Source organism: Cetorhinus maximus, chromosome 3, assembly GCF_964194155.1.
Source record: "Cetorhinus maximus chromosome 3, sCetMax3.hap1.1, whole genome shotgun sequence".
NCBI lineage: Eukaryota > Metazoa > Chordata > Chondrichthyes > Lamniformes > Cetorhinidae > Cetorhinus > Cetorhinus maximus.
In genome coordinates, this window is record NC_135881.1 from 5,625,292 (window position 1) to 5,648,687 (window position 23,396).

Here is a 23,396-nt window from a genome sequence, read left to right on the forward strand (position 1 = left end):
TGCCACATTTCAAATGAGACATTCAACCAAGGCAGTTTCTGTCCTCTCTAACATAAAAGAATCCATAGCACTATATCAAAGAAGAGCAGAGGATTTCTTGAGTTTCGCGCTGTCCAAAGTTTATCCTTCAACCAACATCACTAAAACAGATGATCTGGTCATGATCTCATTGTTGGTATAGGAAGCTAGGTGCCTTGTCTTCAACATTCCCACAGTGACAACACTTCTAATGTACTTAATTGGCTATAAAGTGTGCTCTGATACACCGTGGAATATAAAAAGGTGCTTGAGAAATGCAAATCTTTTGTCTTTTGCTTGCTTGCAATAGATGCTGAGAGAGAAACCTTACATAGTTTATCAAAAATTAGTGGCAAGTTCTCTCTGTTTTCATCTCCCATGGCATCGAGAGGTGGAGTGATAGATTATTGGTGCGCGTGGTTGCACCTTATTGGAAATAGGGTGGTCTTGATAGCCTTTCTCTACCACTTTCATACGTTTGTCCAATTCAGTGGGTGGTCTTTCAACAGAATGGGGTCTAGAGGATTCAATGGAGAGGAATAAAACACTTTGTACTACCATAGAAGGGGGAAGTGTTTTATAAATCAAACACAAGACAGCAATTCAAATTATACCACAGCAAACATTCCAAATACATATAGTGTTATTTACTCTCCACAGATACTTTATTGTGTGATATTTTTATACACCAGCCAGTTTGAAATAAAATCTGTCAAGTATTTAATTAAAATGTTCGGACGTCACCAGAATACTAGAATTGAGAGGATGAATCATGAACCAGTTCTGACTATATAAATGGCAGAGTTAGGATAAAGACACAAGGAATAAATCGGAGGCAGGGAAAGGCACAGTATAGCTCAAAATTAATTTTAGATTTTAAAATTATGCAGCAGCATAACATGAGCTAAATATCTTCCATGTTTGGTCTTGTTTGAAGGGTATAGTCCCACCAAGGTCCTTCTACTGGCTCCCTCCCTCCCCAGACGTACACTCATCCATTTCACTCTGTTTCCCTCCCATAGAATTGGGAAATGTTCAGAGTATTCTACGAATTGAACACAAGGCAACTAACAAGCATTAGGACCTTTTCTGGTAAGTAAGAACCCTAAGGGTTAGGTGTCAATTTGTTTACTATCCTTTGCAGAATCTTCAGGCATGAGGGAGGGTAAATAGCTTTCAGCGCCCCCGAAATTATGGCACAATCCTGGGAGATATCCCTCTGCCCCAGGGAAATTCTACTGCTACCTAGGGACAGCGAGTACAGTCTAAAGGAAGGAGCCCAGGTACAGTTACTTGAGACAGAAGTTTCAGCAGAAATCTGCACTGTCACCTCCCATGGTACTTGTAACTGTTTGTAGTTTTTTTTTTAATATCCAGTCTATCGCTACCCTTTTGTTTTATTCCACCCTCCTTCTGCCTGCGGGTGCCAGTCACAGAGGACACTTGGTGTTGCATGGGTCACCAGAGCGGAACAGGTTGTAAATGCTGACCAGAGGAAACATGGTCAGAGCGCCCAACATGGAGCCCAGCTGCACCATTGCTCCACACCAGACGAGGGCACTGTGACCCTCATCGCGCAGAATGATGCCGATCATCACCTTGACGTACGACAGTGTCCCGACGAAGAGGATCCATGACAGGACCTGACAGGGGGGAAAAGTGACATGAGTTATACCTTCAACATGGTTTGGTGTTAGCTGTGGCTCAGTGTGTAGCGCTATTACCCCTGAAATGTACATTTAAACCCCATCCAGCCTAACACTCCCAATGCATTGCTGGGGTGCTGCACTATTGAGCTGCCATTTCTTAGGCTAGGCGTTAAACCAAAGACCCCTCTGCCCTTTCAGGTGGATAGGCATGCTCTCAGGATGACAACTGCTTGTATTTCTATAGCGTAGTAACGCATCCCAAGACACTTCACAGAGCATAATCACAGAATGGTTACAGAGGGAGGTCACTCAACCCATCGTGTCTGTGCTGACTCTCTGAAGGAGCAATTCACTGAGTGCCACGCCCCCTTCTTCTCCCCATAGTACTGCGCATTCTTCATTTTCAGATCATAATCCAAATTCCTTCTTGAATGCCTCGATTGGCCCTGCCTCCATCACAATCTCAGGCAGCACATTCCAGATCCTAACCATTCGCTGTGTAAAAATAGCTTTTCTTCATGTTGCTACCGCCTTTTTTTTTGCCAATTACCTTAAATCTGTGCCCTTCGGTTCTCAATCCTTCCACCAATGGGAACAGTTTCTCCTGATCTACTTTGTACAGACGCCTCATGATTTTGAATACTTCTTGTCACATCTCCTTCAACCTTCTCTTCTCCAAGGACAACAGTCCCAACTTCTCCAGTCTATTTTCATAACTGAAGTTCCTCATCCATGGAACCTTTCTCATCAATCTTTTCTGCTCCCTCTCTAATGTCTTCACATCCTTCCTAAAGTGTGGTGCCCAGAACTGGACACAATACTCCAGTTGAGGCTGAACCAGTGTTTTATACATTGTCATAACTTCCTTAGTTTTATACCCTATGCCCCTATTAATAAAGCCTAGGATACTGTTTGCTTTATTAACAGCTCACTCAACCTGTCCTGCCACCTTCAATGACTTATTCATAAACACACCCAGGTCCCTCTGTTACTCCACCCTCTTTAAAATTGTCCCCTTTATTTTATATAGTCTCTCCCCATCTTTTCTATCAAAATGAATCACTTCACACCTCTTTAAAAAAAAAAACAAAATTTGACACTGAGTCACACGAGGAGATACTAGGGCAGATGCTCAAAGAGATGGGTTTTTAGGAGTGTCTTAAAGGAGGAAAGCAAAGGGTCAAAGAGGTTTAGGAAGGGAATTCCAGAGCTTCATTCGTACTCGGTAGCTGTGTAATGGCCGCCAATGTGGAGCAATCCAATGGAGGGCACTATTCCTAAGAAGAGCAGGGAAACTCTTCTGACGTCCTGGCTAATATTTATATTTCAACACAGATCAACCAGATTATCTAGCTATTATCACATTGTTCATTGTGTCACCTTGGCTGTGTTTCCTGTATTATAACAGTAACTACACCTCTTACTTATTTCATAAACTTTAAAGCACTTCAGGACATACCATGTTCATGGGCAAGACAAAGAGTGGGGGTGGAGGGGGTGGGGGGTAATTATCCAGGGTTCCTGACCCCTCAAACAGCCAATCCCCTTCCAGTGACCTCTTGCTGGGAGTATCTGGATGTGAGTAAACCCAGTCAGGATATGATCCCACTGAGCTGCAACCATCACTATCAAATAACTCACTGACATTGATAGAACAATAGAAAATTTATAGAGATAAAAACAAAAAACTGCGGATGCTGGAAATCCAAAACAAAAGCAGAATTACCTGGAAAAACTCAGCAGGTCTGGCAGCATCGGTGGAGAAGAGTTGACATTTCGAGTCCTCATGACCCTCTGTTGAAGGGTCATGAGGACTCGAAACGTCAACTCTTCTCCACCAATGCTGCCAGACCTGCTGAGTTTTTCCAGGTAATTCTGTTTTTGTTTTAGAAAATTTATAGCATAGGAAGAGGTTGTTTGGTCCATCGTATCTGTGCCAGTCAAAAAAAGCTATCCAGCCTAATCCCACGTTCTAGTTCTTGGCCCATAAGTTACACCAAGTTTATATCCAAGTATTTTTCAAATGTGATCAGGGTTTCTGCCTCTCCATGAGTTCCAACCCTCACCACCTTCTGGGTGAAAACAATTCTCCGCAACTCCCTTCTAAACCTTCTGCCAATTTTATTAAATCTATACTCTCTGGTTATTGACCTCTCTGCAAAGGCTAATAGGTTCTTCCTACATACTCTATCTGGGTCTCTCATAATCTTAAAAACCTCAATTAAATCTCCCCTCAGCCTCCTCTGTTCCAAAGGAAACAACTCAAGCCAATCCAATCTTTCCTCATCGCTAAAATTTTCCATTCCTGGCAATGTCCTCGTAAACCTCCTCTGTCCCCTCTCTAATGTGGTCACATCCTTCCTGTGTGGTAGTGAACAGTCCGCATACAGTACTCTAGCTGTGGCCTAACTAGTATTTTACGCAGATCTAGAATAACATTCCTGCTGTTATATTCTATGCCTTGGATAATAAAAAGTATCCCATGTGCCTTCTTAACCACCTCATCTATCTGTCCTGCTACCTTTAGAAATCTGTGGACATGCACAGATGAGGCTCCTCTGCCCTCTATTCTCCTCAGTATCCTACATTTATTGTGTATCCCTTTGCCTCGTTTGACCTCCTCAAATGAGTTACCTCTCGCTTCTCCCAACTGAATTTCATTTGCCACTTTTCTGACCAACTGACCAGCCCATTGATATTTTCCTGCAGTTTACAGTTTTCTTCCTTACTATTAACCACAAGGCCAATTTTTGTATCATCCTCGAACTTCTTAATTATGCCTCTTATATTTAATTATAAATCGTTGTTATATACCTAGGGGGCCCAGTATCGAACCCAGCAGAACCCCAATGGAAACCACCTTCCAGTCACAAAACGTCCATCGACCATTACTCTGCTTCCTGCCACTGAGCTACTTTTGGGTCTAACTCGCCACTTACCCTTAATTCCCACAGGCTCCTACTTTTCTGATCAGCCTGCGATGTGGGTCCTTATGAAAAGCCTTGCTAATATCCATGTGGACGACACCAAACACCTCAAATATCATTACCTCTTCAAAAATTTCAATCAAGTTCGTCAGACACAACCTCCTCTTAACAAATCCAGGCCGACTAGTCCTTGATTAGCCTATGCCTTTCCAAATTGTGCGTTTCTATGTTTGCACTGGGCTCACCTCAGCCCACCCACTGGGGGAGACAGTACCAACGACTGCCAAGAACTCAGCTGATAGGATGCTGGCCGGATAGCTGGGCCCCAAGTGCAGCCTGAAGGTCAAGGTCACCGAGTAAATGTGCAACTGTGAAATATAAGCTGCTCTGAGTCGAGCTGTAAGCTGGGGAGATCCCGAGCAGACACGGAGATCCCGAGCAGACACGCAAGGTTAGGAAACTGGGAATTTTTTTTTTTAATTGCCCTGGTGTAGTCGATTTATTTATTTTTATTTCTTTTTGCTGTACCTCTGCTAGGCCACTTTTAATTTCTTCCCATTCAGGTACTCTGCTCTCCAAAATTCTTAGCCCAATCATATGGTCATTTTTTTTTTCATTCATGGGATGTGGGCATTGTTGGCTAGGTCAGAATTTATTGCCCATCCCTAATTGCCCTTGTAAAGAGGGCATTTAAGAGTCAACCACATTGCTGTGGGTCTGGAGTCACATGTAGGCTAGGCCAGGTAAGGACAGCAGACTTCCTTCCCTAAAGGACATTAGTGAACCAGATGGGTTTCCTGCTGCTACCCTAGGCTCAACTCCCTCTTGGATATAGTTCTCCTCTGTGCCTCTCTTAGCAACCTCTAATGGTTTCATTGAGGCCCTCGTCACTGCCTCCACACCAACAGCAACCCCAATTTCTGATCCTGCTCTTTCACTGAACATCCCCCCCCGCCCCCTCCCAGTACATCCGCTGAGAGCTAATCTCCTTCCTGTCCAACCCACCCCTCCCACTGTTAACCCTGTGGACCGTGCCACCGGTCAGTGACCACTTTCCGCATCACCACTCACAACGTCCATCCATTTGTGAATAAGTCCCTTGCCGTCCATAAACTTATTGTGGATGATAACATCGGCATCATGGCCTCAACAGAAACCTGGTTGAGGAGAGTGATAATACCCTCCCCCAAATGAAGCCTCCCCACCTGGCTACATCTTCTCACCACTGATCCTGCCCGTCACAGTAATGGTGTGGCAGTTATCACCAGGTCTCAGTCTGACCTGTCCCCAACTCTTCTGGCACTTTCTCACCTTTGAGCATCTCACCTTGCTCCCCCCACACCCCACCTCTCATTTAGAATCCTGGTTCTTTTCTGTTCACCCCAAGAACTAAAACAATTTTCTCACCAAGATATCGTCACTATTTTCCTCCCTCAGCCTGTACACCAAACAACGCTCGGTGATTTCAATCCCCATCTCGACTGCATCATGTTCTCTCTCCTCGGAGCTCACTGCCTTCTCATCCCCCTTTAATCTCTCTATCTCTCTCCCTCCATGTAAACCCCCTAACCCATATTTCATGCTCACCCCTTTGACCTTACCACTTCACATAGTCTCACTACTCCCATTCTTTCAATCACAGATAAGACTATGTTTGATCCACTTCCATGCATCACTCCCCAGCCCTATACCCTCTCCATCCCAAATCTACCTCCTCCTGTATCCTCCCCTGGAAAAACACTATCCCACCCCCAACCCCCCCCACCCCCCCCCCCCAACCCCACCCCCCCCCCCCCCCCCAAACAATTCACTTACAACTGCACTCTCAAAATCTCAAATTTCTAGCTTTGGCCTTCCATTCACCATGACATTTCTGTAGCTACTAACGCACTCAACAGCGCCCTCACCACCCAAGTCCCCATTAACACCATTCCCCTCTTACCCTGCTCGTTCCTCTGTCACAGCCCTCATTTCCACTCTTAGTCCAAGTCTTGACTGGAAATTGATAGATAACCGTGTTTTTTCCATTGCCCTATCATGGGATATGGGCGTCGCTGGCAAGGCCAACTTTTGTTACCCACCCCTAATTACCCTTGAACTGAGCGCTTTGCTAGGCCATTTAAGAGGGTAATTAAGAGTTAACCACATTGCTGTGGACTGTGTAGGGATGGCAGATTTCCTCCCCACATTAGTGAACCAGATGGGTTTTTAATCAATGGATGATAGTTTCATGGTCCCCATTACTGAGGTTAGCTTTATATTCCAGGTTTATTAAATGAATGGTGGGATTTGAACCTGTGGCCCACAGCAGGGGATTACTAGTCCAGTGACATTTCGTTTTTTTTCATTCATGGGATGTGGACTTCGCTGGTTACACCAGCATTTATTGCCCATCCATAGTTGCTCTTGAGAAGGTGGTGGTGAGCTGCCTTCTTGAACCGCTGCAGTCCATGTGGTGTAGGTACACCCACCGTGTTCTTAGGGAGGGAGTTCCAGGATTTTGACCCAAAATTACCACTACGCCATTATCTCCCCATTTGCCACCAGATCTGGCTGGACCACATAAAGCACAGTCAGATCTACTCGTTTGATAAAACTGTTCACCATTCCAGGATCATCATGCAAAGATAACCCCAAGCCTCTTTTCTCTACTACAGTGTGTCTTAAATACCTGACTCCTTACCTCCAACAGTAAGTGTCACAACAATTGAGACCTTCTGATCAGCTGCTTTTTCCACTTATCTCCCTTTCCCTCGCCCATACATCAATCTTCCTTTAAATTCGTCCCTGTGGGCTGAACTCGCATCTCTCTCTCGCTTCTCTCCTGTCACCCCCGTGTGTCATTCACAAGAGGAACTCGGAGATGAGACCCAGTTCCTGCTCCCTCGACCCTACTCCCACTGAACTGCTGACTAACCAACTTCCCCCCACTGGTTCCCCATGTTGGCTGATATTATTAGCGTCTTCAGGCACACTCCCACTCTCTTTCAAAACTGCCATCATTACCCCCCACCTCCTCAAAAAGCAATTCTGTGATCCCAATGCCCTGCTGGCCATCATCTCATCTCCAATCTCTCTTTTCTATCCAGTCCTCTGGAATGAGCTGTCATCTCCCAAATCAACGCCCACGTTTCCCAGAAGTCCATATCTGAATCTCTCCAGTCAAGATTCTGATCCTACCGCAATTCCAAAATGGATCTTATCAAAGTCACAAATGACTCCTGCAATGGCTCCTCCTCTGGCCTGCACTGGTATACCCAGGGATCTTTCCTCCTGTTTCTCATCTTCATGCTGCCCCTCGGCGACACCATCTGAAGAGACAGCTTTCCCCATGTATAAGGCAGAGTTCCTACCCCATCACCACCCCTCTCGGTTCCTCCGCTAAATTCAGGCTGCTTATCCGACATCTGGTAATGGAAGAAAATAAATCTTCTCCAATTAGATAACGGGAAGACCAAAGCCAATATCTTCAGACCCCGTCACAAACTCCATTCCCTAGCTACACTCTGGCAACGGCCCAAGGCTGAACCCGACCAGTCGCAATCTTGGTGTCGTACTCGAACCTGAGGTGAACTTCCGATCACACGTCTACACCGTCACCAAGGCAACCAATTTCCACTCCTGCAACATCGCCTGACCCGATCTGCCTCAGCTCAGCCGTGTCTGAGATGCTCATCCAGGCGTTCGTTACCTCTGGGTTTAACCATTCAAACACAAGCCAGGTGGGCCACCCACACAGGGCATCCACAATTCTGCTGTCTGTGCCTTCGCTCACACCAAGTGCCTGGCCTGAATCTTGTAATCCAAATAGCGGGTGAACATTGAGAGATTCGTGGCTATTGAGAGCATCAATTATTGAGAGTATCAATTATTGAGAGTATCAATTATTGAGAGTATCAACTATTGAGAGTATCAATTATTGAGAGTATCAATTATTGCGAACTGCACCGTCAAAGGGGCAGCACCGAGGGAGCACCGCACTGCACCGTCAGACGCCCCTCTGACGGTGCAGTGCGGTGCGGTGCTCCCTCGGTGCTGCCCCTCTGACGGTGCAGTGCGGTGTGGTGCTCCCTCGGTGCTGCCCCTCTGACGGTGCAGTGCGGTGCTCCCTCGGTGCTGCCCCTCTGACGGTGCAGTGCGGTGCTCCCTCGGTGTTGCCCCTCTGACGGTGCAGTGCAGTGCGGTGCTCCCTCGGTGCTGCCCCTCTGACGGTGCAGTGCAGTGCGGTGCTCCCTCGGTGCTGCCCCTCTGACGGTGCAGTGCAGTGCGGTGCTCCCTCGGTGCTGCCCCTCTGACGGTGCAGTGCGGCGCTCCCTCGGTGTTGCCCCTCTGACGGTGCAGTGCGGTGCTCCCTCGGTGCTGCCCCTCTGACGGTGCAGTGCGGTGCTCCCTCGGTGTTGCCCCTCTGACGGTGCAGTGCAGTGCGGTGCTCCCTCGGTGCTGCCCCTCTGACGGTGCAGTGCAGTGCGGTGCTCCCTCGGTGCTGCCCCTCTGACGGTGCAGTGCGGTGCTCCCTCGGTGCTGCCCCTCTGACGGTGCAGTGCGGTGCGGTGCTCCCTCGGTGCTGCCCCTCTGACGGTGCAGTGCAGTGCGGTGCTCCCTCGGTGCTGCCCCTCTGACGGTGCAGTGCAGTGCGGTGCTCCCTCGGTGCTGCCCCTCTGACGGTGCAGTGCGGTGCTCCCTCGGTGCTGCCCCTCTGACGGTGCAGTGCAGTGCGGTGCTCCCTCGGTGCTGCCCCTCTGACGGTGCAGTGCGGTGCGGTGCTCCCTCGGTGCTGCCCCTCTGACGGTGCAGTGCAGTGCGGTGCTCCCTCGGTGCTGCCCCTCTGACGGTGCAGTGCGGTGCGGTGCTCCCTCGGTGCTGCCCCTCTGACGGTGCAGTGCAGTGCGGTGCTCCCTCGGTGCTGCCCCTCTGACGGTGCAGTGCGGTGCTCCCTTGGTGCTGCCCCTCTGACGGTGCAGTGCGGTGCTCCCTCGGTGCTGCCCCTCTGACGGTGCAGTGCGGTGCGGTGCTCCCTCGGTGCTGCCCCTCAGACGGTGCAGTGCGGTGCGGTGCTCCCTCGGTGCTGCCCCTCAAACAGTGCAGTGCGGTGCTCCCTCGGTGCTGCCCCTCTGACGGTGCAGTGCGGTGCGGTGCTCCCTCGGTGCTGCCCCTCAAACAGTGCAGTGCGGTGCTCCCTCGGTGCTGCCCCTCTGACAGTGCAGTGCAGTGCGGTGCTCCCTCGGTGCTGCCCCTCAGACGGTGCAGTGTGGTGCTCCCTCAGTGCTGCCCCTCTGACGGTGCAGTGCGGTGCTCCCTCGGTGCTGCCCCTCTGACGGTGCAGTGCGGTGCTCCCTCGGTGCTGCCCCTCTGACGGTGCAGTGCGGTGCGGTGCTCCCTCGGTGCTGCCCCTCAGACGGTGCAGTGCGGTGCGGTGCTCCCTCGGTGCTGCCCCTCAAACAGTGCAGTGCGGTGCTCCCTCGGTGCTGCCCCTCTGACGGTGCAGTGCGGTGCGGTGCTCCCTCGGTGCTGCCCCTCAAACAGTGCAGTGCGGTGCTCCCTCGGTGCTGCCCCTCTGACAGTGCAGTGCAGTGCGGTGCTCCCTCGGTGCTGCCCCTCAGACGGTGCAGTGCGGTGCTCCCTCAGTGCTGCCCCTCTGACGGTGCAGTGCGGTGCTCCCTCGGTGCTGCCCCTCTGACGGTGCAGTGCGGCGCTCCCTCGGTGTTGCCCCTCTGACGGTGCAGTGCGGTGCGGTGCTCCCTCGGTGCTGCCCCTCAGACGGTGCAGTGCGGCGCTCCCTCGGTGCTGCCCCTCTGACGGTGCAATGCGGTGCTCCCTCGGTGCTGCCCGAACCATTGCCCCTTGACATTGAGCAGCATTAACACGCCCAAACCCTCCACCATCAACATCTTGGGCTTAGTATTGACTGGGAACCTAACTGAACCAGGCACATAAATGCTCTGTTTCTACTGAAAAACTGGCAGGTGCAGAAGCTCTCATTGTATTTAAAAAACACTTGGATATGAACTTCAAGGTGCCATTACCTACAGGCCTATGGACCAAGGGCTGGAAGGTGAGATTAGACTGGATATCTCTTTTTCAGCCTGTAACACAGGATTGTTACAGTGTAGAAAGAGGCCATTCAGCCCATTGTGTCTGCACCAGCTCTCTGGGCATTTTAACTCAGTGCCAACCTCCTGCCTTTTCCACGTACCCCTGCACATTGTTTCTATTTAAATAATTATCTAATGCCCTCTTGAATACCTCAGTTGAACCTGCCTCCACCACACTTCCAGGCCGTGCATTCCAGTACCGAACTCCTTGCTGTGTGAAAAAGGTTTTTCTCACCTCACATTTGCTTCTTTTGCAAAACACTTTAAAACCGTGCCCTCTGGTTCTCGATCTGTTTACAGTTTCTCCCTATCTACTCTGTCCAGACCCCTCATGATTTTGAAAACTTCCATCAAGTCTCCTCTTGGCCTTCTCCTCTCTGACAACAGCAGTCATGACCAAAGTGTCCAATCCCTGGAACCATTCTCACAAACCTCTTCTGCACATCCTTCCTATAGTGCGGTGCCCAGAACTGTACCCAATACTCCAGCTGAGGTCTAACCAGTGTCTTATATAAGTTCAAACAGACCCCATGGGTCGAATGGCCTTCTTATGTGCTGTAAATCTTTCAGCTTTCCTAAGAACAGGTCAGAGGCTGGGAATTCTGCAGCGAGTAACTCACCTCCCGACTCCCCAAAGCCTGTCCACCACCTACAAGGCACAAGCCAGGAGTGTGATGGAATACTCCCCACTTCCCTGGATGAGTGCAGCTCCTACAACACTCAAGCACCCAACACCATCCAGGACAAAGCAGCCAGCTTGATTTGGCACCACATCCACAAACATTCACTCCCTCCACCACCGACGCACAGTAGCAGCAGTGTGTACCATCTACAAGATGCACTGCAGGAATTCACCAAGGCTCCTTAGACAGCACCTTCCAAACCCATGACCACTATCATCTAGAAGGGCAAGGGCAGCAGATACATGGAAACACCACCACCTGGAAGTTCTCCTCCAAGCCACACACCATCCTGACTTGGAAATATATCACCGTTCCTTCACTGTCACTGGGGAAAAATCCTGGAACTCCCTTCCTAACAGCACTGTGGGTGTACCTACACCACATGGAGTGCAGCGGTTCAAGAAGGCAGCTCAACACCACCTTCTCAAGCACAATTAGGAATGGGCAATACATGTTGGCCTAGCCAGCGACACCCACAGCCGATGAAGGGATAGAAAAATAAAGTGACTTCACTTCAGTAAAAGATATCTAATTGGTTGTACAATGCTTTGGGACGTCCTGAGGTGGTTAAAGGCACTACTGAAATGCAAGACCTTACAGATTTCAGATTCAAGGAGGTTCAGAATTTCAAAACTGTAAAAGAAAACTCACAATGAGGGCGCTACCAGTCTGGGTCTGAGCCAGCCAGGGGCATGGGCTCAGGGCAGCCATGCCCATGATATAGGATCCCACACCAGTGCCAGCGAGCGTCAGGAACCCCATCAGCCTCAGTGACCTGGAAAGGAAATAAAGAACATGTAAGCAAGACCAGCACAGCATTCGAAACTAAACACAAAAACCACCAGGACTGAACCACCACCACCCGGCTCCCAGGGTTCGGGAGTCAGCTGCAGTCTAAACTCCTCTCCAGCCCGCCTGATGCTTGGGTTGGAGAGAGGAAACAACGGAGAGGGAGTGATGCTTCAATTGTTCAGAGCCTCGGTCAGACCCCAGCTGGAGTAAGTGCAACTCAGGACGGATATATTGGCCTTGGAGTGGGTGCAGGGCAGATTCACCAGAATGATAGGAACATAGGAACCTAGGAGCAGGAGAAGGCCATTCAGCCCATCAAGCCTGCTCCGCCATTCAATACGATCATGGCTGATCAAACACTTCAATGCCTGTTACCCACACTGTCCCCATAACCCCTTACGTTATTGTTAATCAGAAATCTATCAGTCTCTACCTTAAACATACTCAATGACTGAGCTTCCGCAGCCCTCTGGGGTAGAGAATTCCAACGATTCACAACCCTCGAGTAAATAAATTTCTCCTCATCTCGGTCCTAAGTGGCTTCCCCCCTATTTTGGAATTGTGTCCCCTGGTTCTAGACTCCCCAACCAGGGGAAATATCTTACCTGCATCTACCCTGTCAATCCCTTTAAGTATTTTGTAGGTTTCAATGAGATCACCTCTCATTCTTCGAAACTCTAGAGAAGACAGGCCCAGTTTCCCCAATCTCTCTTCATAAGACAGTCCCACCATTCCCGGAACAAGTCTGGAGAACCTTCGTTGCACTCCCCCTATGGCAATAATACCAGCGGGATACCAGGATTCCAGGGCTTAGATGATTAACTCATAAGAACAGGTTGCATTGACTAGGCTTGCATTCCCTTGAGTGTAGGAGATTGAGAGGTGATCCAATCAGGGTATTTGAAATATTAAGGATTCAATAGGGTAGATACCAAGAAACTATTTTACTCTGGTCAGGGAGTTCAGAACAAGGGGACATAATATTACAGACACTTTGAAGTCTTTCCGTCTGATTTGGTCGCAGAGTATTTTGTTTCCATATCTGGGCACAGGCATTGGGACGAATGGTTACCATCATATTACTAACACTACTCAAACCAGCTCCATGCAAGCGAGCGAAGACGAAAGTGGCACTGGAACTTCCTGCAGTTCTGCTCTCCTGCCACAGGGTGGGGAACACGAGCTATGGTTTACATTGAGTGTCACTGCCCCCTAATGGAGGGGAAGTGACACTGTCACAATGAACATGGCAGAAACAAAGCTGTATTAGCAAAGCAGCTTATGTGAAAGTCTGGTTCAATATTAACCCCCCACCCACGATGGGTTGAGGGGGGGGGGGTGTGGGGGGGGAGGGAGATGGTGGTAAAAAATTTTAAAAATCAGCAAAAAATATTCCATTTTCACGTTGGCCGGTTTTGTGGTCTGCGAATGTCCCAAAAGGACATTTCCTAAATATATTTAAACTGGGCACCTGTCGCCAACGAGCCCCCGATTTAAATAGAACAGCAGCTCCCAGTCTCCCAGTCCTCAGGAAACCTGGCTCCGAAAGGCAAGTGGGACAGACAGGTGACTCCACAAGGCAAAGTGCCCCCTATCGCACTCCTGGTAGAGCAGCAGGAACAGAATTAATCCCGGATTATAACAACTCCCGGGATTTAAAACAAAAAATTCCCCTTCTGCACCTCTGGTTCTTACATCATTTTGGAGATGGCATCTAATTGACTGTTGAACCACGTACGTTTTATGTACACGTGGTTAAGGTGATCTTGGACTGATCTCCCGCACTGGGTCAGAGATGGGTTTTCAGGTGGCTCTGGATCTCTTTTGTTGGATTTTGTTTTGTGGCTCTCCTAGGGTGGAGGGTAGTGGGGGGTATTGGGGTGGGGTAAAAAGTTTCTAGTCAGGCATACTCCAGGGGCATCAGGAATGCAGGGCCTGATGGGCCCTGATGGACCAGCTGCTACTTTCCTAGCCGCCATTTTTGAACGTTCGATCAGGAATTGAAATCCCAGGGGAACCAAATTCAATAAAATCTGGTCACTTGCGGGTTGACACCAGGAACGGGGCTGTGAAATATTGCTGTAAAAACTGGTCCTTCTGGGGGCGGGATCCTGCCTACCCGCCTGGTCTACGCATGACTCCAGTGTTTGACTCTTAACACGTGCCCCCAGCATTTCAGGATGGGCATTATTGTTGCTTGCGTTTCAATACAGACATGAACAAGAGCAGCAGCTTACCGGTTTGGGTAGAACATGGCAATGAAGCATGCCAATGGGTTGGCCATGGCTCCAAGGGCAGCAGATAAGTGATAGGCCAAATTCCCATATGGCAGGCATGAGTAGGACTGAACAGAAGGCAGGACAGCGTTGGTCAGGGCGTTCACCCACCCCAGGACGAGGAAGATCAGTACCATCTTGGAGCAGGAGTGCTTCCCAGTCCTGGAAACGGCTTTCCCCCTGGCTTCCTGCTGACCGTCCGGAGGGCTGATCATGGGCCTCTGTTCTGCCACCTCCATCTTACTCAACTCTGCCCCTCCGTTGGCAGTTTCTGTCTGTTTAACATATGCGCTGGTTGCTCGCTGGCGATGGGACTGTGGGAGACAGTTGAGGAGAATGAATGCCACCAAACACGTGGCCATCACGCCACTGAGGAAGAAAAAGAAGACCTCCGGGGGAAAGTTGGCTGGCTGGTAGTGGGCTACAATGCTGTAGCTGGTGCTGTCACCCTCAGTCGAGTTCGAAGGCAGGCCGCCGGTTGTGTTTGTGGTTGTGTTGACGCACTTAACGACCCCGACACCTTGGCCCAACGCGACGAGGCCCGGGACCAGCCCGCTGAGGCCCTCCCCAATGAAATAACTGGTCAGGTACTTGGGCTGCAGGTGGGTCATGAAGGGCAGGAAGGTCACCGAAGATGTGCAGTCCACCAGCGAGAGGAAAAACGCCAAGACCAGGAGTGCTGTGCTGTGCAGCGCACCAGCAAACACGCTGGTCGCTTTCCAGAAGAAAGGCAGGAGAAAGCAGGCCACGATGCCTAAACACACAATGACATAGATCACACCTGACTCATTCAGCTTCCTGGGTGAGAACTTGTGCATGAGGGTGACAAACAAAGGCCCCACGTTGGCGAACTGGATGATGATGGTGAGGTATGAAGGGAGGTACCAGCCTTCTGGGATCTCTGGCACAATGAGAGGTAGTTCTACCCAGAGGCCATTGATAGCTATCCATGACCCCATTCCAAAAACAGCAGCCAGCACGTGGTTTATCAGCGCCATGGTAACTGCCTGCCTTCAGTTGTTACACGATGGTCTTCAGCGGGTGTCCACCCAGTTACTGAACGTGAAGCCTCGGTCGTCCTTTAAAAACAAAAGGCAGACATACAAATTCAGTAAAGCATCATGTTCCTCAGCAGTCCTACAGTAAAAGGAAAAAAAGAAAACAAGGTTATCACGATTGTTAGCTCTAAGAGTTGGTCACTTTTCTATTTGGGGTGTCCAGCAACAGCACTAAGTCTTCCCTAGGTCGGGTGGAACATGGTCAACGTAGGGTGAGGGACTTTTTATTCTGTCCCAACATTATGGCTTAATGCCCTGTACCCCCCACCCACCCACCGCCCTGATCTATGAGACAATGGCCAGAAATTGATGGATAAGTTCACAGCACCCGTCATCCATAGCGCTTCTTAAAAAAAAAGCAATTGGTGATGGGGGGAAGAGATTATTTAACGAGTTCTTGTTCCCCACAAATTGCTGGATAACTTCCACTGTTAGCTTCAACAAAACTGAAAACGTTACCGTTTTACATCTGCTAAGTCATGTCCTAGAGGCCCCATTAATAATGGGATTTACGGCCCTGACCATAAAACCCAACCTTCAAGGCCCCAAAAACAAGGGGGAACAATAACAGGGTGGTCCCTCACCCAGCAGACAGGGAATCACTCTCGCACGTGCACTCACAAACTGACACACACACAAAAAAAACTGATCAATCGCTCCTGTAGGAGGTCACTTGAATCAGGATCAGAAACTGACTTTTTATTCCCCCCCCAAGGTGCTGAGGTGAACAGCAGCATCCTGTCTAAAATCACGCCAACTCTGCAGAGAGCAGGCACTGAACTCCCGTGAATGAATAAAAAAAAATAGAATAAACAGGGGTTCCGCTCACCTCTCATTCCCTTCCCACCCCACACCCCTCAATCCTCACATTGTTCTAACCTATCAATTGTGGTCAGGTTTGAAGAAACTCCTCTTGCCCAGCTGACAGCGCTGTTGTCTGTTTTCAGCTCTCTCACTTTGATACAACAAAATATTACTACAATTCCAGCAAAAAAAAAATCTATTTCTACATCGTAACTAAATGGAGAACAATCTTAGGAGGTAATAAAACAGATCACTTTGCTTAGTTGTACCATTTCCTTCCTCTTAGTTTCTCTCCGTTTAAATTTTAAACAGTACATATATTTTGTCATATTCTCTAATATTTCCCCTTCAATTTTTGTAGCTAAATAGCTTTCACTTGACGTTAATCTGCCTCTCCTGGAAGAATCATAGAATTTTACAGAACAGGAGGCTATTCGGTCCATCTTGCCTATGCTGGCTCTTTGGAGGAGCTATTGATTAAACACATTGCCACTGTCCTTCCCGAATAGCCCTGCAAAATCTTCCTCATTAATTTCTCTTTGAATGTTAGTGTTTTATCTGCCTTCAGTACTCATTCAGATCACAACTCCTCCCGGTGTAAAACAAACAAAATTCTCTTCACCTTGCCCCAGGCTCTTTTGCGAATTATCCAAAATCATTGAAAAGGAGCAAGTTGTTTTATTTTACGAAGGCTAGCTAAAAAAAACCGTCTGTCTGCCTTTCAAATGCTCAAATTCTGAAGACTGAAACTTCGTAACATCTACAGTACGGTAACCTTTCTCCTTGACTTGACAAGCCTGCCACCGAGATCTGTCCTCATCAGCCGATCGCAGCTCGATAGTTCCCAGATTAATAAACTCATCTGTGCCAGTTAAGAGAGAGAGAGAGAGAGAGGGAGAGAGGGAACCTGCCTCACCCCAAATAAAACCCTCTCGTCAGTGACGGTCTTTCTTCAAGCCACAGCTACTGGAGTCAGATGTCAGACGGTCAAATATCAGAGACACCCACACAGCAGAGCAGTGTGCCCCTGAACCGAGGTGCCAGGAAAATCCAGCCTCCCTCAGCCCTCCCGACAGTGGGGGCCAAACCAGACGCACTTATTGTACCAGCAACATGGATAAGCAGTGGTCCCAAGGATAGATACCGTCAGCAACACTCTCACGCACACCACAATGTGCTGATACAAATGTAGCACAATTCATAACATATTGATGAAAGAAAGGAACCTTGAAAACTGCAGCGGGCGCAGTTAGAGCAGACTAGGTGAAAGGAACACCCTCTTCACTGCCTCTGCCTGCAAGGCTAGCATGTCTCAGAGCGAGCTCTTGTACAATTGGACATCTACTTCAGACCGAGACGGCTGGACTTGGCGCCGGTCACGGCAGGTTAATAAATAAGATTGGATCGGCTGGGGCTGTTCTCCTTGGACCAGGGGGGAGCTGAAGGGAGACTTGACTGAGACGTACAAAATTGTGAGGGGCCTGGATAGTGGATGGGAAGGGCCTATTTACTTTAGCATAAGAGGTCAGTGACTGTGGGGAGGGAGGGAGAGGGGCCGCATAGATTTAAAGTGATTGGTGGAAAGATTAGAGGGGAGAAGAGGAAAAGTCTTCACCCAGAGGGTTGTGGGGGTCTGGAACTCACTGCCTGAGAAGGTAGAAGAGGCAGAAACACTCAACTCATTTAAAAGGTGCCTGGATATGCACCTCAAGTGCCGTAACCTGTAGGGCTACAGACCAAAATGCTGGAAAGTGGGATTAGGTGGAGCAGCTCATTTTTCTGGCCAGCGCAGATGTGATGGGCCGAGTGGCCTCTCTCTGTGCCGTAAACTTTCTATGATTCTGTATCTAAATTCTCCCCACCATCTGCAACAGCGAACCCAAGTTAGTTCTGCTATCCTTCATGTTACAGACTTACGACAATATGCACTGTTACCTTAGTGAGGGCCCATGCCCGTTCCCTCCTGGAGGTCCCCCTCAGACAGGTCCAAGAGCCATTCACCTGCTGCTTGTGGCCACCTCACAAGCCCACACTGAACTCCCCCTAACAGCTGGTGCATTCTCTGTGTGCTTCTACTTTTCAGAGCACAAGATGTTGGTTAATATTTCTGTGATTCATTTACGTTTTTTGGGAACTTAATAAAAGGAAATTGCTCATTCCTGTCATGCATTATAAGTGTTCTATTATTAACACCATGGAAACATGAAGACGCCATTCAGTCCTTCAAGACTGTTCTGTTATTCAATTATATCATGGCTCATCTGGATATTAACTCCATTTCCCTGCCTTGCTTTCGTCACCCCTTAATATCCTAGTAAAACTCCTCTATAAAGGGCGTGTCCAAGGATGACAGGCTTCAGTTATGAAGAGAACTTAGAAGCTAGGACTGTTCCCCTTGGAACAAAGGAGGTGACTTAAGAGATTTTCAAGATGCTGAGAGGTTTGATAGGGTAAATAGGGAAAAAATATTCTCTCTGATGAGTGGTTTATGGGTGTCATGGATTCAAAATTGTTGACAAAAGATCTAGAGAGGAGACGAGGTGAAATATTTTCACTCAGAAGTTGGTGAGATCTGGAACGTTTTACCTGAAAAGACGGAGAAGAATAATTTTAAAAGGCAGTTAGATGGGTACTTGAGGATGAGGAGATACAGGGTTTCAGACAACGCAGAGATGTGGGACTAACCACCACTGCTCTTTCAAAGAGCTGGCACAGGCTCGATGGGCTGAATGGCCTCCTGCTGGGCAGCAAGTTTCGATGCTTCTATGATTCTTTACCTAACTAATATCCACCAATCTCCATTTTGAAATTTTAAATCAATGTAGCCTTAACAGCTCTTTGGGGAGATAGAATTCCAGATTGCTTATGTGTGGAGAACTGCTCCTGACATCACTCTTGGACAGCCCAGCATTGTGAGGTGGCCTTTCCACTTGTTCTGAACTCCCTGCAGAAGAAATAGTTTATCTCTTACTACACTATCAACACCTTTAACCTATCCACTACTTACGTAGGAAAGGGGAATAACTTGCTCCATCGTAGTGCTATATAGGGAGATATGATGGCACAGTGTTAATGTCACAGGTCACGTGATCTTACAACACAGGATTATTCTTAAAGCTACAGTCCTACATTTCCCAAAACTATAATTACTACATTCCTCCCCCTTTAACTTTTCTGTACACTTTGTATTTACAAGGATATTCATCTCATGATGTTACAATATTTACACAGGTCATGAAATTACAAGTTCAGTCTTTCAGGTGATTTCCTGATCCGTGTGGAACATTGTAGCTCCATGGCTTCTGATTCTTTTGCAGGAAACAGTTTCTCTGGAACCGCATTAACATCAGGTACCTAATTAGGCACAGGCAGTTCAGTGTCTTCCGCTCTGACAAAGACATCGGGCATGTCTGTCCTTGGTTGAGTAACTTCAACAGGAACCACTGGTTCAGTAATGGTTACAGGTGGATCATCATTTCGTTGGGGTCCCTCTCTTTTTCTTAAACGATCTGGCGCTCCACTTCCATGCGTCCGGTTACAGAGCTCACTTTACCAGGTAACCACTTCGGTCCTCCACCAAAGTTCTTTACATATACTGCTTCTCCAACAGTAAATTATCACTCATGTCTATGCAAATCATGAGTCGCTTTTTGGTTCCCTTGACTTTGGTCAACCTTCCCCTCCAAATTGGGAAGCATTAGGCTCAGTCTTGTCTGAAGACGGTGCCAATATGAAAAGATAGAGGCATATTCGGAGCTCCTGGGTAAGCAAATGGTGCGAGCTGCCACCTGTATCGCTGTGTTGACTTGCGTTTGACCAGTGTTCACGTATAGTAATTCTGGTAGTGGCAAGTGAACAAATGGCAGAGTCATGGGTGGTCTCTGATCCAGAGTTCTAGAATGATCCACAAAATCAGGATCTTGAGCAATGCTGAATCCCACGCAGTATGATTTTTTTTAAAAAGTCAGTGCCTTATCAGTAATTCTGCATCTTCTTTCTATGTGTCTTCTTTCTACCACAGGATTTAATCTCGGCCTTCTTTTTGACTTCACAGTCGGCCAGACTTCTCTCAAACACGATCTCAACTTGTCTTAGTTCAGTAGTCGAGCTACCCATGACTTCATTATCTACTTTGGAAAGTTCTACGGCTTATGCTTTTAAAACCGCTTTAGCCTCATTCAGCTGATTCTTCAGCTCTTCTGTCTCCTTCTTCTACCTGTTGGCTTCCTCCTGGAAACTTGAACATTGCTGCACCTTCTCTGCTAACTGGTTCTCCAGTTTATTCAGAGAGGTTTGTTAAATTCTTCCTGTTTCTCTTCACACTTTTTCAGGGGCGCGAAACTCTTGCAGCGTGTGAAGGTGGTTCGATGGGTTTTCCTCTTCTTTGCGAAGCTCACTCACTTCATCTTGAATTCTGTCATTCAGCAGAGTCTCCCTGAGTTTCTTCTGCTGTTCTTCCATGTCATTGTTTAAGACAGTCTTCATTCCTTCAGGTTGTTGAATCCTTACACACTCCTTTTTCATCCTGTTGTGGTCCTTGGACTCTCTAAGCTCTTTCTGGAGTACCTGGCCTTGTTCCTGTTTCAAGACAGGAACTTTTCCAGTTTGCTTTTGAAATCTCACTGGCCAATCAAGGTTAATTTTCCTTAACCAATTTCGACCTAGAAGGCTTGGTCTTCTACCTTCTCATACCGTCACTGGTAGATATGCTGTTCAGTGTCTATGAAGAACTGTTACTCTGGTGATATCTTTTACTTGGATTTCCTCGCCTGTGTACGTTTTTAACTTGGCAGATGTTTGTTCCAAATTTAATTGTTGATCACCTTTATTTAACTATCTGAAAGTGTGTTCGCCTGTTACAGTGTCAGAAGCACCCGTGTCTACTTCTATTTTTAATGGTTTACCATTCACTTTCACAGTAGCAAATGCTGGCTCTGTCTTCCCAACTTTCACGTTGAATAATGAATAAATGTCAGAATTGGTTGTTGCTGGTTCTTCTACATGATAGACTTCATGGGGCTGTTTTGTTTGTTGTTTGGAGGCCTGTTTATATCTCGCTTTGCACCGTCTCATTATGTGTCCACTTCTGTGACAAAAATAACATTCTACATTTTTAAATTGCCAACCGCTAGAAGACTGATTGAAAAATAACTTTCATCGATCTGGAAACAATTTAGTTGCTAAGCTGTTTCCTCTCATTTTTTGGTTAGCGGGGAGTCCCGGCTTTTCACGCCACTTTTGACCGACTGTTCCCACCTGACTAGGAGAACGGTTTTGCGCTCTTTGAACCAGCACTATTTCTAACGCTTTCTTAAAATCAGGATTCACTTCAACAAGCAATCTTTGCTGAATAGTGTCTTCCTGCACACCACATACTAAACAACCTCAGACAGGGTTTCACTGAAATCACAATATTCTGTTAGTTGTTTTAATTTTGCCACATAGGTAGCAATAGTCTCCCCCGGGGCTCTATTCCGTGAACTGAACCTGAACCTCTGCATTGTGACTGAGGGCTTGGGTTGAATATGTTCCTTGATGAGGTCTACTAATTCAGTGAAAGTCTTCGAATCTGGGGCGCTGGGGGCCATCAAGCTTCGAATTAAACTGCAGATCTTACTCCCACAAATAGACAGGAGAATCGCTCTCCTCCTTTCCTCCCCCGTGATTTTGTTTGCTTGCTAGAAGAACGCAAGACATTCTATATATTGAGACCAATCATCTGCGGTTGGCTCAAAGGGTTGATTCTGCCAAACTGTGGCATTTGGGATGAGGATATCTTCTTTTATTTTTAATGAACTTGGATATTTACAATCGCTGGATGAGGTACATCGCCGAATCTGATTTATCCTCATCGCTAGCTTGTTATTGAGTTCATCTTCTGACATCTTTTCTTAGTGGAAACAGTTAACTTCAGTTACAAGACAGTAGCAGCAACTACACGTGTACATCAAACACCATAACTAAAGAAAAACTCCCCTGGAGGGGTTCCCCATGCTGTTAACACATTGGTTTAAACAGGTCACGTGATCTTACAACACAGGATTATTCTCAAAGCTACAGTCCTACATTTCCCAAAACTATAATTACTACAGAGGCCCTATCTGTCCTCTCAGGTTAATGTAAAAGACCCCATGGCACCATTAGAAGAGGAGCAAGGGAGTTCTCCCTTTTTGTTCTGGCCAATATTTATCTCTCAAGGAACATCGAAAACAGACTTCCTGGTCGTTTTAACATTTTGGGGTAATGTGCATCTGAGACATAACATGTACCAAATACCATCTAGAAGGACAAGGACAGCAGGCACATGGGAACACCACCACCACCTGGAAGTTCCCCCCCAAGCCATTCACCATCCTGACTTGGAAATATATCGCTGTTCCTTCACTGTCGCTGGGTCAAAATCCTGGAACTCCCTAACAGCACTGTGGGTGTACCTACACCACATGGGCTGCAGCTGTTCAAGAAGGCAGCTCACCGCCACCTTCATGAGGGCAATTAGGGACGGGCACATTAAACCATTTCCATCAGGCTGTGAGACTCAGTAATGCCTCTCAGCCATTAACAACCATACCTTTACTGATGCTGATCTATCTCTCAGACTCAGTAATGTTCCCAACTGTTACTGTATCTCCATTGATGTTTATCCAACTGTCAGATTCGGCGAATCCTCTCAGCCACATCCTCAGTTACTGGCTATTTCTGCATTGAAGGTGACACGACACTCTTATAAAAAATTACACAGGTGACGTGTGCTAGTGACAAAAGTTAATGTCTCAAAATTTCCCAGGTTTTTAAATTCATTCCCAACTTTCACAAAATGGGGTACGGGAAGGATACAGTCATGTATGGTTATGTCACTGGAATAACAATCCAGAGAGCACTAGTTCAAATCCTTCCAGGCACTTTGAGATTGTATATTCAGTTTGAAACCATGTTTGAAAAAAAAGATGGTTATCAGTAAAAGTGACCATGAAGCTGTTGGATTGTAAAAATCTAACCGGTTCACATCAATACAAGATACTGTGGATGCTGGAAATCTGGAATTAAGCCAGAAAATGCTGGAAATACACATCAGGCCAGGCCTGTCTTTTTCACAA

At 47.6% G+C, this 23,396-nt stretch overlaps 2 protein-coding genes across 2 annotated transcripts in view; both read right to left on the bottom strand.

Moving 5' to 3' along the window:
- The window catches only part of LOC144672487 (uncharacterized), a 135,300-nt gene extending 130,307 nt beyond the window's left edge, over positions 1-4,993 (bottom strand). Inside the window, exon 1 of the mRNA XM_078534334.1 lies at positions 4,717-4,993. The gene's annotated coding sequence lies outside the window, so the exon portion shown is untranslated. The remainder of the gene's footprint in view (positions 1-4,716) is intronic.
- On the bottom strand, positions 660-18,306 carry LOC144675527 (riboflavin transporter 2-like). Its single transcript, XM_078536217.1, has 4 exons — positions 18,235-18,306; positions 14,399-15,516; positions 12,021-12,144; positions 660-1,661 (listed from the first exon to the last, which is right to left on the bottom strand). Exons 2-4 carry the CDS (start codon positions 15,433-15,435, stop codon positions 1,449-1,451), a joined length of 1,374 nt encoding a protein of 457 aa, XP_078392343.1. The 5' UTR covers positions 15,436-15,516; positions 18,235-18,306; the 3' UTR covers positions 660-1,448.
- Between the last annotated feature and the right edge of the window lie 5,090 nt (positions 18,307-23,396).